Raw genomic sequence first — 17653 nt, 5'->3', positions numbered from 1 at the left:
CTAAGAAGTATTAAATGTCTGAAGCAGATTTGAACTCAGGATCTCCTAACTTCAGGGCCAGTGCTACCTAGCTGCCTCCATGTTTATCTTTTTAATGTGTCTTTTGAGTCAAAATTTAAAACTCAAATTTTCTATTCACTTCTGATCTTCTCTTCAGGAATCCTTCTTAATTCTTTTTATTCTTTTGATTTTGTTTTATTGTTTCTTGCCATCTCATGGTGTCATTTAGCTTTCATTTACCCAGTTCTAATTTTTAAGGAATTTTTTTTCATTGAGCTTTTGTACCTCTTTTTTCATTTAGCCATTCTGTTTTTAAGGCATTTTAGTCAGCGGATTCTTTTGTGTGTCTCTGCCATTTGGTCAAATCAGTTTTTTAAAGTGTTATTTTCTTCAGTGTTCTTTCGAGTCTCTTTTACCAAACTGTTGACTCTCAATAATTTTCTTTGAATCATTCTCTTTATTTCCCCAATTTTTCCTCCTCTTCCTTTGATTTTTAAAGTCCTTGAATTCTTTCAGAAATTTTTTTGGGGGCTTGGGCCTAATTCACATTTTTCTTTCACCCATTGCTTGCAGATGTTTTGATTTCATGATCTTCTTTTGAGTTTGTGGTTTGATCTTTGATCTTCTATGTCACCATAGTCACTTTTCATGGTCATGTTCTTTTGTTTGCTCATTTTCCAATCTATTTCTTGACTTTTATCTTTATGTTAAAGTTGGGCTCTGCTCTCAGGGTAGAGGAGGCATCGTGCCATGCTTCAAGCTTTTTCCTGTGATTGGTTTCAGAGCTAGTTCTGGGAGTTTGTAAGGTTTTGGTTCTTCCAATGTAGTATACTCTAAGGAGTGATGTGTTTACTATTCTCCTGGCCTGTACTCTGGTTTGTGAGCAACCACAAGCACTCTTTACTGTCCTGGGACTTTGATCAGAGCCTCTATTCCCCTTTAGCTACAAACATCAGTGCTCCTTTTTACCCTGGGAATGCAATGGGGTCCTGCCCTTTTTACCCCATTGTTCAACTCCCTTATAATCTGTGGCCTGAGCGCTTTATCCCAACTTTTTGTTACTTCCGCAGATCCAGAATATGATTTGAGGTTTTATTTTAAAGTTGTTTGGAGGAGAATTTGTGAGAAAGTTTCTGCCTTTCCCCTGCCATCTTGGCTCTGTCTCCTCCAAGAAACATTTTTAAATATGGCCCTATATAAATATGCATGGCAATGTAATGCAGTAGATATAACCTGAGAGTCAGAAAGACTTGGATTCAAATCTTGCTTCTGATACCTATTAGCTGTGTCTTTATAGATGAATTGCTAATCTTCAACAATTCAGAAACTCTTCTCACACAGTAAACTTCTTACACTGAAGAAATCACACGTTTATGCTATAAACAATAAACAAACAAACAAACAAACAAACCTAAATGTGTGCCAAGACAATCCAATGTTCTTGGGTCTATGCATTATGTAGTAATATATATCATTGTTCAAAGTTTCCTTCCAATGGACAGGGGATGCAATTTCCAAGTCTTGTTTGAGTTGCCTCCTTCTGTACAGAAACTTCCTGACTGCTTGAATAAGGATCAGCCACGAGATCACAGATCATAAGGTCACAGAATTTCAAAGCTGAAGGGTAACATAGAGGCCATCCAGTCTGATCCATATCTGAAAATAAAACCAACCAACCATTTATAACATAGCCAAAAATATTCATCCAATCTTTGCTCAAAGATTACCATAAAGGAGAACCCACCACCTCCCAAAGTTGTTCATCCTATTTTTAGACAATTCTAAGTGTCAAATTTTTTTTTCTCTTAACATCAAGCTTAAATGTGCTTTTTCACAATTTCTCCCAGTTTTGCATTGTGGCACTAAGCAGAAGATCAATCTATCTTCCCCTTGAGAGCTTTGAAATATTGTAAGATAAATACAGTATCATAGACTATTAGAATTGTAAAAGACCTTAGAGATATTGTTGATTAATCCTTTCATTATATGGAAAGGCAAACTGAAAACTAGAGAGGTACAATAAAGTAGCTTGCCCAATATCACACCTGAAGTATAAAAGAACAAATATAGGCTTTTCTTTGCAAATGAATTTTTAATGTTTTTTTTTAAAACAAAAAATAAATATTTATGTGCCCAGAATTGAGAGAGAGAGAGAAAAAAGTATGAGCAAAGATTCTTTTGAGGAATTTGCAACTTTGTTGCTCAGAGAAGATATTCTTTCAAATTTCAAGGAACTGTGGTTTCCTTGGTGTGGATACTCTGCTGATTCATATTGCAGCCCTTCTATGATTTTTGATGATCTTCATGAGTTACTTTGACTCTTTTATTAACTTGTACCTTCCTCTTCTACTTATTGGAACTATTTCTAGTATCACAAACAATTCAGAATATCATTAGACCCACAGTTGATGCTTCTTCAGCTTGGTAGGTTTTGTCAGGGCTTGTACTCTACTGGCAAAGTTCTTGTCAACAAAGGGTCACCTTCATACCACCATGAAGCATCTGAAGAGGATTGTAGTGAAAAAGATATCTATGTGAAAAACAAATCAGCAATACCATATGCCAAATACCAAAGAATCACAGAAATAAGTGCTTATTATAAGAGTTTCTTCACCTGTAAAATGAAGAGTTTAACCTAGTTGGTTTCTGAGATCCCTCCTAGTTTCAAGTTAATGACTTCATGTTGTTGTTGTCCTTTGTAAAGAGACCAAAAGGACACCTGGATTTTGGGGTCTAACTGTGGATGACCAAACAGTAAAAGTTTGGAAAGGCTCTACTATAGGTAGGCACAAATAGTTCACATTTGGGAAAGAGGTGTTTTTAAATGTATACAACTCAATGTGACCTCATGTATCTCAAGTTAATACCTATGGTTTAGATTCTTTTGTTCTAATCCTAATCATCTAGGTGACCTTGGTCAAGTTATTTTACTACTGTGAGACTTAGTTTACTTCTCTGTAAATTGAGATGGGGCTGGTTAAATGATACCATTGCTAATATGATAAACATTTATTAAGTGTCAAGTACTGTGTTAAGGGCTGGTGATAAAAATTAGAAAAATAAGGACAGTCCCTGCCATCAAAGAGTTTACAATCTAATTTTTGTTGTTGTTTAATCCAGTATCTGATTTTTCCTGACCCTTTTCGTGGCAAAGATAATGGAACAATTTGCCATTTCTTTCTCTAGCATATTTTCCAGATGAGGAAACTGAGGCAAACAGGATTAACTGACTTGCCTGGGTCAGGAGGAGTTTTTGCTAGGCCCTGCATTTATTAGTTAAATGATGATTAATTTTTGGCATGTGTCTCCCCTATTAGAATGTGAATAAACTCTGTGCAGGGAGCTGTTTTTGCTTTTCTTTATATTCTCAGAGCTTTAGCACAGTTTCTAGCTCTTATTAGTCCCTATCTGACTTGACTTTAGGAGTGAGGCACAACATACATACTTATATAGCATGTTAGGATTTATAGAGCTCATTCTTCCTCAATAAGCTTGTGAGGTACCAAGTACAAGCATGATTACTCTCCACACTAAACAGGGGCCCTGAGAGGTTTAAAGCTTTGTGCCCATGATTATGCTGCTGGTGTCGAAGCTTGCAAGCAGCATTCCAAGCTAGGTCTCCTGACTGCAGATATGCTTTCCATTACACCTCACTGCTTTATAGTGTAATAAACAAACCACTCTGTAAAGCCTAAAACGTTATATTAAGGTGTTATTATTATCATCATTATTATTATTTACTAGAAGAGAACAATAAGAAAGAAAAGGGACTCGATTATTAAGTTTGGAACTTAGAGACTGGGAGAACTGTAAATTGGAATTTTTTTTTTTCCTTCTTCCTAGATGGAAACCTCGCCTTCTTAGCACAGGTCAAGCATCCCCTCTCCCTCCCCCAGCCTTATTTAGAAATCATGTCCCCTAGACAGGAAGGGCGGCGGGCAGAGAAGCACAGAGCGTCCCGGTCTCATTTCCTTTTGGGTCCCCATGTGGAATTTCATTTCATATATTTAGGAAACCAGAGAGCAAAGTCCTGCTTCTCTAGTCTTTTTTGCTTCTGCATCCATATCTCTCTCTCTCCTCTCTCTCTCTCTCTCTCTCTCTCTCTCTCTCTCTCTCTCTCTCTCTCTCTCTCTCTCTCTCTCTCTCTCTCTCTCTCTCTCTCTCTCTCTCTCTCTCTCTCTCTCTCTCTCTCTCTCTCTCTCTCTCTCTCTCTCTCTCTCTCTCTCTCTCTCTCTCTCTCTCTCTCTCGTCCCCCCCCCTTTTGCCCCTCATCCTCTCAATACTTCTGCTCCCCTACTTCTCACCACCCACGGCCCGTCAGTTGTGGGGAGAGGATTTGGAACTGGGGAGGCAACCTTAGCGGGGCCGAGAAGGGTCTCTAAACTGTCCAGATTGCCAAGGAGTGTTATTTTTTTTGGACCGGTGGGCGGTCCGGATGATGAGGGGGTGGAAAAGTCAGTGGGCCACAGTTGACAGCTGGAAGAAGAATCGAAGGAGGTGGGGAGGAGAGACCCAAGCACTTCCCACCTGGGAGAGAAGTGGTTATCTACGCCTGGAGGGGGAGGGGCCGGTAGGGACGGAGCGACTCGGCTCCATCCCCGCCTGGTCCCCGTAGAGCCCCGCGCTCCGGGTGGGAGGAAAGTGTAGGGAGGCGGAGCGGTGGGGAGAGAGTGGGAGGGAGGGGGTGGTGAGGACTGACCCTTCTACTAAAAGCCCAGTCGCTCCACCCCTCCCTCTGTCTATCACCCCCCTCCTCCCCGCAGACCCCTCCTTTCCTAGGTTGGCGTAGCTCTCCCATTGGAGATGTCCGCAGTCCGTCAAATCCCAGCCGCCGCCTCGCGAAAACAGCGCCTGGCCAGGAGCTCGGGGCTGATAGAGCCGAGTGGAGTTTGATCCTGGGCAGGGGCGGCGCAGCGCTGCGCGGAGCAGCCCAGAGGAGCCACACGGAGAGCGGAGCACGAGAACCCAAGTGCCGGGAGCCGGGGTGGCTGCGGCTTGCAGCCATGACCCCGGGAGTTCCCCCCTCTGCCGGGGGCCAGGGCATTTGATACTCTGCACAGCCGCTTGCAGCTGCCCCTGGAGGTAGCCACTGTCCTCCTCCTGCTGCTCCCTCTTTCCTTCTCCCACTTTTTGCCTGGGCTCTCTTGCTCCAGTCATTCCGGAGTGGGGGCCGCCTCCCCTCCTTCGCTTGCCGGCTCTTCTTGCAAACTGGGGGTGTCTGGGCCAGCGGCAGAAGCCGCCCCCGCCGCCTCCCCCTCCTCCTGGCCCTGGCCATGGCTCGGCGGGTCCTGGGACTAAGGGTACGGAGGGCGTCCGGCGGTGTCTGCATCAGCCTCCCGCCGCCGCCGCCGCTGCTGCTGCTGCTGCTGTTGCTGTTGCTGGGGCAGGCGCGGGCTTTTGGGGACGAGGAAGAGAGGCGCTGCGACCCCATTCGGATTTCGATGTGCCAGAACCTGGGGTACAACGTGACCAAGATGCCCAACTTGGTGGGGCACGAACTGCAGACGGACGCCGAGCTGCAGCTCACTACCTTTACCCCCCTCATCCAGTACGGCTGCTCCAGCCAGCTACAGGTGGGCACTGATCTTCCCGACACGCTCCCCGTACCCTAAAACCCTCCCCCCCCCCCCCCGCCTCCCCTCCACCCCCTTTGGCGCAGAACAGAGGCTAGATTCCCACTTCGGATGTCTCGCCAGATCGAGCCCCTACCTCCATAGTCTAAAGGGAAGGGTGAAAGTCTGGATGAAAAGTGACTCCCCCCTTACTCCCCCTTTACAGAGATTGGAAGCCAAATATTGTGTAAGTCATCTGGCCTGTTAAAGAACCCACTCTTGTACCCCGCCCTAACATTTTTCTCCCTTTCTCACCCGTGTCTGGCCAAGCCCCTAACCCCAGAGAGCCGAGTTAGGGAAGTACTGGAGACTGTTATCTCAGCCAGAGATTAGGAGGTCACTGGTGGATTGGTGCTAGAGAGTGCCTGCCATCCTAGCCAGCTGCAGCTTCGATTTGAATTTAAGGATTGGTGAACTCCTGCCTCTCTATCTCCCTCCCTCGTTTCTATTTTATATGAAAAATAGAAACTCCTTACAATTCATCTCTGAGTCAGTTAAATTGTCATCCCGTTCTATTTTAATTTTCTTTTCTTTAAAACTAACCGCAGGAGTTGAGATTCAATAGATTACTGCTATACTCAGATAATTTCCCAGTAAGGGACTGGCAATGTCTAGACCTTCCTCAGCATCAGGAGAAGAAATCCATTTCTAAAAAGGTGGATGTGGTAAAATAGGCAGCAGAATAAACAAGAGCAGGTCTAATGTTTAATATTAAAAAAAAAAATGTTGGGAGTCAGATTCGAATCTCCAGCTCTGACATTTAGTGGTTAGGAGATCAGGTCCCCTAGACAGGAAGGGCAAATTACTTCCCTTCTTTGTCTCCTCATTTGTCAAATTTGTGGGATAGACTGTTAAGCTCCCTCCCAGCTCCAGAACCTATGATCCAACAGGATAATAGGTATCCAGGTTGAAAACTCCAGCAATCTTTAGCCTCTGGAGTATAACATCTACAGATAAAAGAGGCAAGAAGCTACCATCTTTATTAATAGAGTTCACTTCCGTAGAGCAGAAGTTCTTAACTTTTTTGGTGCTATTGACAAAAGCTGTTGAAATCTGGTGAAGCCTATAGACTCATTTTCAGAATGTTTTTAAAATATGTAAGAATGCAAAGGAAACATATATAGAAATATGATATAGAGTTGTACATTGTTCTATCCAAGTTGAAATCTAGCCCAAGAGTCTGTGAACCCCAAGAGAAGAACCTCTTATCCCTTGCTCAAAGAGAGCCTCTCTCTGGATGATGTGCATAGTTTTTCACAGAAATAATTTAGAAATGAATTTAAGCCAAAATTTACATGTATAGTGATATTTATGTCAGTCCTCGGCCATGTTGAGTTGTCTTTCCCATGGAGAAGACTTTCTGGTTTTGGGAAATTCTGAACTTTGCTGTTGGCTTAAAAGAAAATTTATACGGGCTTAAGAAGTGATGCCCTAGCACTTATTTTGGAAACAACACATGCCTGACCTCAGTGGTGATTTTGCTGGAGGAAAACGCTTCCACAGGGATATGTATTTTTAATTACATGTATGCTGGGGAAGCGGCCAAGCGGTTTGAAGGACAGGACTGGCGCTCTGTTCATACTGGAAAAAAGTCACTTGTAACTGTAGCCTTCACAGACAACATCTGTAAGGAGCCATGGAGACTGTTCATCATAGTTGGATGAGTTAAGAAAAGGAATTATACTCTTTTTTTAAAAATTAATTTTATAATTATAAAATTTTTTGACAATATATATGCATGAGTAATTTTTTTATAACATTATCCCTTGTATTCATTTTTTCCAAATTTTCCCCTCCCTCCCTCTACTCCCTCCCCTAGATGACAGACAATCCCATACATTTTACATGTGTTACAGTATAACCTCGATACAATATATGTGTGTAAATCCAATTTTTTTGTTGCACGTTAAGAATTGGATTCTGAAGGTATAAGTAATCTACAGTAGTGCTAACAGTTTACATTCACTTCCCAGTGTTCCTTCTCTGGGTGTAGCTGTTTCTGTCCATCATTGATCAACTGGAAGTGAGTTGGCTCTTCTTTATGTTGAAGATTTCCACTTCCATCAGAATATATCTTCATACAGTATTGTTGTTGAAGTGTATAGTGATCTTCTGGTTCTGCTCATTTCACTTAGCATCAGTTATACTCTTTTATTGGTGACAGCAAAAATTTTAGGGGCTTTTGGATTTTTTTTTAAATAGTCATTTATGAAAGAGTTCCTGTTACAGGAGTCCCAAGTTTCAGTTCTGTACATGGGTCCAAAAAAGTCTCAACTGCATAATGGTTTGAGGGGTGTATAAAAATTTCTATTTCGTTGCAAATGATTTAGCTAGAGAAGATAGGGATTGGGAAGTGAGGGGCACAAGAGATCATTTCATTTTACTTTCAGGGAAGTGATGATGTGGTAGAAAGTCAAATATCTCCAATAATGGCCACCATAATTTAGACAAGGACATATCAATCATTAATAAGCATTAAATAACTGGTATGTGTCAGGGTAGAAAGGGTACAGTGTGGCAAGAGTGATGGTCTTGGAATTAGGCTAATTGGGCTTGAATCCCAGCTCTATGTAAGCTTGGACAAATGTGCTAACCTTTTTGAGCTCCAGTTTCTCCATTTGTAAAATAGGATTAATGAATTTTGTGGCCTCCCTTGAAGGTTAGTCATGAGAACAGTGGTTTTAAAACCATAAAGTTTTACAGAAAAATAGATTTTCATTGAGTCTTTCAAATGGAAGCCAAAGATGAGTTAGAGTGACTTGGCTTTTACTTAAATATTGTTCTAAAATGGATTGTGTAATCATGTTCCCCAATTTTTTTATTCTACTTGAAAAAATAATTAAGAAAATACTTTATGTTAATAAAGCCAATGATTGGATTTGGAGTCATAAGAGCTGCATTTGAATCCTGGCTCTGCCATTGACTAGCCAGTCAGTTTACCTGTCTGGACTCAGTTTCCTCATCTGCAGAAAAAAGAGCTAGAATAAACTGATTTGTAAGATTCCTTTCAGCTCTCAAGTTGTATGGGTTCACTTGAATGGTTTTTGTATTTATTATCTAATTTAATCTTTGCCACAATTTTCTGAGCTACATAGTGCAAATATGTCTGTTTTTCAGGGGAGGAAACGAGCTCACCTAAAGTAAATGATTTGCTCATGTTTGTACAAGTTAGTAAGCAGCTAAGCCAAAGCTAAGCCAAGACTCGGGATCAAATTCTAGGTCTACTGATTCTGCTGATTCCAAGTCCAGAGTACCATAGTCCTTTCTACTAATCCATGGTGTCTTTCTCTACTGCAAAGAAGGGCATGAGCTAAACTAGGAATAGTACATTACTTTAAAAGAATGCATTATTTTTGTGCTCTTTGGGGAGAGGAAGGACACTGCAAGTGGAATCAAATTCTGCTTGTGTTGTTTATTAGCCAGAGTAAGTCACCTATTTCTTTGGAACTCAGCTTCCTCATCTGTATAATGAAGATAATGAACCAGGCCATTTCTAAAGTTCCTTCCAGCTCTATTGTTCTACCTTAGGAGATAAAAGTAAAGTACAAATGTGAACCCCTCTAAAAGCAAACACATACATTGGCTAAATTCTGCTCAGGTATATAGGTGGAGCCAAATATAATTATTTTCTTCTATTTCGTTACTTGTCTAGTTCTTCCTTTGTTCTGTGTATGTGCCAATGTGCACAGAGAAGATCAACATCCCAATCGGCCCATGTGGAGGTATGTGCCTTTCAGTCAAGAGAAGGTGTGAACCTGTTCTAAAAGAGTTTGGATTCGCCTGGCCAGACAGCCTCAACTGCAGCAAATTTCCCCCACAGAATGACCATAACCACATGTGTATGGAAGGCCCGGGTGACGAAGAGGTTCCCCTAGCCCACAAGACACCTATTCAGCCTGGGGAAGAATGTCATACCATGGGCACGCATTCAGATCAGTACATTTGGGTGAAAAGAAGCCTGAACTGTGTTCTGAAGTGTGGCTATGATGCTGGCTTATACAGCAGGTCAGCCAAAGAGTTCACTGATATCTGGATGGCGATGTGGGCCAGCCTGTGCTTCATATCAACTGCCTTCACAGTGCTGACCTTCCTGATTGATTCATCCAGATTTTCCTACCCTGAGCGTCCCATCATCTTTCTCAGTATGTGCTACAATATTTATAGCATTGCTTATATTGTGAGGCTGACCGTGGGCAGGGAAAGGATATCCTGCGATTTTGAAGAGGCAGCAGAACCAGTTCTCATCCAAGAAGGTCTTAAGAACACAGGATGTGCTATAATTTTCTTACTGATGTACTTCTTTGGGATGGCCAGCTCCATCTGGTGGGTTATTCTGACACTCACTTGGTTCTTGGCAGCAGGACTTAAATGGGGTCATGAGGCCATTGAAATGCACAGCTCTTATTTCCACATTGCAGCCTGGGCCATCCCAGCGGTGAAAACCATTGTCATCCTGATCATGAGACTGGTAGACGCTGATGAACTCACAGGCCTGTGCTATGTTGGGAACCAGAACTTGGATGCGCTCACAGGTTTTGTAGTTGCTCCACTCTTCACTTACCTGGTGATTGGAACATTATTCATCGCTGCCGGCTTGGTGGCCTTATTCAAAATCCGATCCAATCTCCAAAAAGATGGGACAAAAACGGACAAGTTAGAAAGATTGATGGTCAAAATTGGAGTCTTCTCAGTATTATATACAGTGCCTGCCACATGTGTGATTGCTTGCTATTTCTATGAGATCTCCAACTGGACGCTTTTCCTCTATTCAGCGGATGATTCTAACATGGCAGTGGAGATGCTAAAAATCTTTATGTCTTTGTTGGTGGGGATCACTTCTGGCATGTGGATCTGGTCTGCTAAGACACTCCACACGTGGCAGAAATGCTCCAACAGACTGGTGAACTCAGGGAAGGTAAAACGAGAAAAGAGGGGAGATGGTTGGGTAAAGCCCGGGAAAGGAAATGAAACTGTAGTATAAATACAGCCGACTTGCAAGCCCCCAAAGGGAAAATGTTTGCATTTTGGTAGAAATGGGTCCCCCACCCTGGTTTTATGCAATAACTTCATTTGAATGGGCTCGTGGATATATACACGAGTAGGCAGCACATGTTAAAAAACAAACAGCCCCAAACACATAACCGGAACAGCACATCTGCTGCCAGCAGAGCTGTTCTCCCAAATAGAAAGGCCAATAGAGGCTTTCAAAGCTGTGAAAAAACCAAACCGCTGATCACTTTAGCAGGTTGCAGTCCTGACATTGTATACAGACCCTGCAGCTTTAGTGGCAAAGTTGCTGCCCCCCTGCATGGTCAGCAGTTATCTGAGCTGTGTTTTCTAACTTACAGGGAGAAAAATTTAACTTTTTAAATCCTTTAAGATTTGGAATGCTAACTGGGTCTTTCAAACAGTAACCCAACCAACAAACACTGGAAATGTTGAGTTCAAAGAAGTGTTACAAGGCTTTTCTAGTTTGGTTTTCTTGAAGGTGTTTACAGCATAACTTATAACATTTTCCATGGTGCCCAGTTTACTCCTTCGAGCTGTACTAATCAATGGTGATGTAAAAATATTTCATTGTCTTTCTCATGAAATAGGATTGTTTGGACGAAGAATACATAGAGTCCCGTGGATTTTTCTTCTAGGTTAAAAAACAAAACAAAACAAAACCCATATTTCAGTATTTCCTTCTATGTTAGTCTTCTATTCTCTCTCCAATTCACATTTTGCAGTAATGACTTAAATGCATATTTGTATGCTAATTCCAAAAAAATTTCATCATGACCAAGGGGATGGGGGATGGTGAATTTGGGGTGATTCACTTTCTGACAATCACTTAATTCAGAGAAAAATGAGATTTACCAAGTCTACTTACCTTACACACCCCAGAGACCCATTGCATTGAGCAATTAAGACTTAATATATTTCACTTTGTGTGATTGCATCTCTGCAGACGCCAGTCTGGAAGGACTAAAATGTTAAGTTTCTTGGCAACTTTGTGTTCACACAGATTAACTGTGTAATTTGTGTGTGTCAATTACAATTAAAAGCACATTCTCCGACCATGACATAGTCCCCTGCCTGACTTTAAGCTATGGTCAGCTTGCATTCTCAGAATGATAGCACATTTTTTTTTAAATGTAAGAATGTTATCAGAGAGTCTGGTCTCCTCCATTCAACAATGGAGACATTTTCTCTTCTGTAAAAGGATCTAAAGCAAGCAAATCCAATTCCTTGGTGCACAATTGTTTCCTAGTAATTGGCGATGGCTCTTGCTGGCTCCCTCAGAGGCAGCATGGCCTGCAGTATTTATATGGTGCTTAATGAATCTCCTGACTTCCAGCAAGGACCTTGTTTGGTTAGCAGGGGACGTAGTGTAAACCATATAAACCTGCTGAGTGCTGAGAACTCACAGGTCTTAATTGCCCCATTGTTGACTAGCCCCATGCTTTGGTCTGTTAGAAAACTTGCTTCATATTGAGGGAGAACCCTTCATCAGCTTCTGGAAAGTAGCAGTTCTTTTGAAAGTATAGCTATCCCAAGCATTGTGCCTAAGATTTCTAGTATACAATCAGATGCAGTGTTTGCCATTACTGGGCATTTTTTTCCACCCAATTCATAATCAGTCTGAGATTTAGTCCCTACTTAGCAATGGCACATCATTCATTCATTTATTCATCTTTAAAAACAAAACAAAAACTGTGGTATTTAAGTAGGAAAGCCCTGGCCCTCTGCTTTATTTAAAAATGTATCCAGAGTCTCAGAATTCCAAATCAGTGACCAGATTTTGGTGATAAGCTTCTCCTTTTATTGTTTGCTTCTGTCAAATATTGAACACTGTGACTGTGGTATAATCAGTGAGGACTCTTGGAGCCTGAGAAAGGATCCCTGTGAATCAGCTTAGCTAAATCAGAGACCATATTGCATGTAGAATGTAAACCTTGAACTCCCTGTTTTACATACAGACAGTTCCCATAAATATCCAGGGCCACCAAATACTTGTACAGGGACAGATTCTGCCCTTACTCACGCTCTGCTCCAGTGCCTAGGGAGTTGTGCATTAAATCTGGCCCAAGGAAAGGAGGAAGAACCACTCAGGAGACTTAATATGGCTGTCTGGCTGTTAACAGTTCTGGATTTTACAACGCTTAATCCTAACATTTCAGTGATCTTGTGATTTGGGCAGTCTAATCCAGTAGAGAATACTTGAGTGGGAAAGTCAGGAGACTGGCTTTCACATGCTGGAGTGTTGGTCATTTGCTAGGTGCTGACATGCCATACTGCTCATTAAGTCTCTTGCCTTCTAAGGTAAAAGAGCCCACAATCAATAGCGGTCACCTCTACTAGCTGGGTTGAAACTCTGACCACATAGATCAACATGTCAAGTTTCTTTCCTGCTGTCTTTCAAATGAATGATGCATTTAAAACTGAAAACAGTTGCTCTTAACCTGTTTTGTGGCAGGAACCCATATCTCTGGTAACAGTTTGGGAAAAATCTATGGATTCCTTCACAGAATAGTGATTTTAAACACAAAATGTAAATGATATAAGATTACCAAGGAAAGAAAATCAAATTTAAGAAAAAATATATTTTTGTAATTTATGGACTCTGGATTAAGAACTACCTCCTTAGGGAGAGGGATTTGGTAGAATGTTTGCAGCTGTTTCCCAGTTTGTAAATTGACTTTTTGCTATAGACAGCATTTGATCTTTGAACCCAAAGAATGCCTACCATGTACAGAACTCTGTTGACATAAAGGTGTAAACATTCATTTTATTCTACTCCCATGGATTTTCGCCGCAGATGGCATAATGCTGGTTTCATTTGGATCTCTTGAAGTGCTTTATCCATTTTGCAAAGCAGAGTGGAACCTCCCTGAAAGTCTGTCCTTCTGTTCCATAGGCTTGGGCCTTGTGGGACCTTCCACTCTTATCATTACTCTCACCTTCCTGAGTGACTAAAAAAAATTGACTCCTTATTGTGGGAGCATGGGCATGGGGGTGGGGTGGGGTGGAAAGTAGTCCCCAACTCTGCAGGGAAGCCTTGTGGATTGTTATGCAAACAGCCTTCTTTACAGAGCTGAGATCCATCTCTGCTGGTTTCAGGAAGACCAGGTATCTTTTACCCCCTTTTCAATTAAATTAATCATCTAGAGGGGAGAAAGTTTGGATAAGGCATGGCCCATGGCCTCTGCTGGGGGGAGAAGACAAATCCAGATGGCTTTAATATACAGCATTACATGGTAAATGTATCAGACAATTGCAAACAAAGTGCTTTGTGAGTATAGGTCTGAGGGGGAAGGTAATTCCACTAGCAGGCAATTCCATTTCTTTTTCTCTATACTGGAATTCTGTGGCTTATCTTCCTTAAAGTTAGGGCAGTATCTTGCCTGGCAAAAAGCCAAAGACTGCTTTTCTTCCTTTCGAACATGGGAGAAGTTGTCATCTGTCACTTCTGGGAAGACTCTTTGGCAGCTGGAGAATTTAGCTATAAACCCCAAAGCATCTCCATCCACTTTCAGATGGGAATTTAGCCTAAACCATTAAACAAGGCTATTCTTGAATCTCTGCTGAATTTCTTCCCTCCCCTCTTCTGCCCCTCCCCCTCCTTAGACCAAGATGAATTTCCGGGCAAACTAGAGTGAGTTACTTACTATGGAGTCTGTTTGGACAAGCTAGGTGGTCTAGCTGAACTTGATTCACATTCTTTTCTTCTAATGCTGACCCATTTTCTGTGCCCTTGGACTGCTTCTTGGTTAGCAGTTTGCTCAGGTGTCCTGAACTGGACAAAGTTGGGGGGGGGGCAGTTTTATTTCCATGAATTGCCTTCCTTTTGACTTCTTCCCATTGATTCTCCCATACACTGGAGATCAAGATTTTGATTTGGAAGGGAATCTTAAAAACCACTGAGTCCAATCTTTTAATTTTATAGATATGGGAACTGAAGCACATAGAAGTTGAGTTATTTGCCTAAAATTAGATAAAAGTGTCTTAAGGCAGGATTTTAACCTAAGGCTTCCAGACTCCAAATCTAGTTCCCTATTCTTGGCAGCAAAATCTTATGACTTCATTAATATTAACAGATCCACATCAAGTTCACTAGTCCCACCCCTTTTTACCTTCTCTAGGTCTCAATTTGCACATCTGTGAAACTGGGGAGATAGAATAGATCAGAGGTGTCAAATATACAACTTGCATTCATATGTATTTTTCTAAGTCAATATTCAGGCCTTCCAGATCCTGAGAGGTTTTATATGATTTTGATACCATTAGATCACTGAGAACTTTTCCATCTTTAAATCTATGAGCCTATAAATTCTTTCATAGCAACTACTGCCAAAGTATGAAAAGATTTCACTACTATGGTGCAATCTTCAGCTGTTTGGAGAGGTGGTAACTGCAGTATTTCTACAGGAACCATGAAGTTCAGAGCTGAAATACTGAGGAATTAGCCAAGGAAAATCTAAAACAAACCTCTGACTGCATGCTATGTGGAACTGTGGAGAGAGTGCTGGAGTTGGAGTCAGGAAAACTAGAGGTCACATCCTGCCTTGAACACTAGTTGTTTCACTGCAATCAAGTCATTTAACCTCTCTGAGCCTCAGTGTCCTCATCTGCAAAATGGAAATAATACTTCTAATATCTACTTGTGAGGCTCAAATGATATATAATGCATGTAAAATGCTTTGCAAACTTTAAAGCCCTATATAAATCTCATTATTATTATTCTATTCCATAGCAGGCATGTTGGAGAGGGTTTTTTATTTAAATACTCATATTTCATTGTTCTTTGGAAAATTCCTTATTCTTTTCCTTCTTGTGTTTGGGTCCAACCTCCTAACTTGGGCTTATATTTTGCCTGGAAAAGGAACTACTCTCTCCCTTCCTAAGACCCAAGATAGAGATTCTTTACAGCTGTCAAGAGAACACTTTGCTTGACCAGGGAGGGAATATACTGCCCATTTTTCAAAGAAGTGGCATTTATTTGATTTCACTAGAATATTTTTCTCAGCCAATCTGCTTAGTTCTTTTACTTCCTGCCAGCCACTTGGGTAACATAATTTACACAGCATGAAGTAGGCCCTTGAGAGTGGTGTTGCAACAAAGGTCCTGCTGTAATGCTTTCTTTTGCTAAGGCTAACTGGCCCTGATCACAGTGACTTGGGCCCCATTTAAGCTTCTCTTTTTTTCTTTTTCCTTTATGAACTGGCAAAGTCTGCAGTATTGATTCAAGGTAGGGCCCAAGGAGAGAGGCTTGGCTCAAATTCATTCATTTCTAATTTGCTTGAATTTCTCACAGTGTTCAAAATCACCATCATCATTCAAGGTGGCATTTAGGTAGACTAGGCTTTTGGTTTTCTTCATCGCTGGTTTTGTCTGTCCCCTCTGAACTCTGAAGAAAAGAAGTTCTGGTCAATGAAAGATTGACATCCATTTTTGTTTTCAGTTGGTCTTTGTTTCAGAAATGTTGTCATTCCAGCTCTGTTGTTGACATTCTGCTGCTTGATTGTAAAGTCAATGAAGGCTGAGGTCATGTCTTCCTCAGCATCTGTCACTGGAGTCCTATAAATGGAAGGTGCTTTCTCATTTTGTGTTTGTCTAGGAAAAGAATGATTGACTCAGTTATTGTACCTAAGTTTAGGTCAATCACTTAAACCACTCATTGCCAGACCCTCTACCTGTGGCTCCCATCTACCTTGCAGGGGTATTGTGAGTAAGGTCTTAGAAGTGTCAACATTAAAGGCCCTTGAGCTCCGGTGCTTCGCCTATTGACTGCATTTAGAAGGGGGTACAGCTGAAATGGGACTAGTCCTAATGCAAATGGCATTGCAGCCATAGCTGCAGCCAGCTCTTGTATCCCCTCTTACATCCACCCTACTCCCAGCCACCTGGAGGTCAACTTGCAAAGGTTCTGAGATGTTGGACATAGAGGTACCAGGATGACAGTCTATTAAACATATCCTGAATGAATTTCTGAACTTCAAAGACAATGCATACTGATGTTTTTTAGGATGTACAAAAAAAAAGCATATCTGCATTGATGTATGTACTGTAAATTTCTAATTTATCACTGTACAAAAGAAACTTTGCTATTTAATTTTTGTATCAAAGGAAAATAAAGTTTTGTTTATTAGCTCTTGTGTGAAAAAGGAATATCTTTTTTTTTTCTTTTACCATTTTTATTGCTATTTTATTTGTCACCTATATTTCCCAATATATAGGGAGCTTTACCCAATCTCTCTATCCCTATTCCAGAGGCTTCTTAATACAAAAAAGAAAGAAATTTCAATAAAATTGAATGAAACATGATCAAATCTGACATATATAGTATTCCACACCTATAGTTTCCCACCTTTGCAAAGAAGGGAGGAAGAAAGTGGTACAGTGGGTAAAGCACTAGCCCTGAAGTCAGGAGGAGCTGGGTTCAAATCTGGCCTCAGACACTTAACCATTTTCTAGCCTGGGCAAGTCATTTAACCCCAATTGCTTCAGCAAAACAAAAGAAAAGGAGGAAGAAGATGCACTCAGACTTTCTTGTTGGTATCAAATTTGGTCATTATAATGCCACAGCATTTAGTTTTATTTTGATGTTATAGTGCTATAGTGCTTCTTGATTCTGTTTACTTCATTTTGTTATTTTTGAATTTAAGTATTTTTCCCAATTACTTATAAAAACAATTTTTAACCTTCATTTTTTTTCAATTTTGATTTCCAAAATCCCATCTTCCTTCTGTCTGTCATTGAGAAGGCAAAACATTTGATAAAGGTTACACATGTGTTGTCATGTAAAACATTTACATATTAGTCATGTTGCTAATGAAAATACACCAAAAAAAAACCTGAGGAAAAATAAAGTAAAAAATGTCAGTCCCTATTGTGATATGGGCTGCTGGAGGTCTAACTCAGATCTATAGAATGGATCTTTTCATGTGAGAGGATGATGATGATACAAGGAGATTTGAGAGGCAATTGCTGTTCTCTGACATCTCTCCTCTTCCCTCTTGCCTCCAGTTTATTTCATCCCCAATCCACAAGTAACT

The 17653-nt window shown here is 41.1% G+C and overlaps 1 protein-coding gene across 1 annotated transcript; it reads left to right on the top strand.

The window, feature by feature from the left end:
* The first annotated feature begins 4756 nt into the window (after positions 1 to 4756).
* Positions 4757 to 16762, top strand: FZD4 (frizzled class receptor 4). Its single transcript, XM_074304679.1, has 2 exons — positions 4757 to 5573; positions 9265 to 16762. Exons 1-2 carry the CDS (start codon positions 5274 to 5276, stop codon positions 10591 to 10593), a joined length of 1629 nt encoding a protein of 542 aa, XP_074160780.1. The 5' UTR covers positions 4757 to 5273; the 3' UTR covers positions 10594 to 16762.
* Positions 16763 to 17653: the final 891 nt, after the last annotated feature.

Source organism: Sminthopsis crassicaudata, chromosome 3 (assembly GCF_048593235.1).
Source record: "Sminthopsis crassicaudata isolate SCR6 chromosome 3, ASM4859323v1, whole genome shotgun sequence".
Classification (NCBI taxonomy): domain Eukaryota; kingdom Metazoa; phylum Chordata; class Mammalia; order Dasyuromorphia; family Dasyuridae; genus Sminthopsis; species Sminthopsis crassicaudata.
Note: the sequence above shows the minus strand (reverse complement) of the source record. Positions and strands in the feature narration are given on the sequence as shown.

Excerpts from the sequence above, each read along its gene's own strand:
- FZD4 (XM_074304679.1), top strand. The coding sequence starts at position 5,274 with ATGGCTCGGCGGGTCCTGGGACTAAGGGTACGGAGGGCGTCCGGCGGT. Across the intron at positions 5,574-9,264 it reads GCTGCTCCAGCCAGCTACAG|TTCTTCCTTTGTTCTGTGTA; the intron begins GTGGGCACTGAT and ends TTACTTGTCTAG.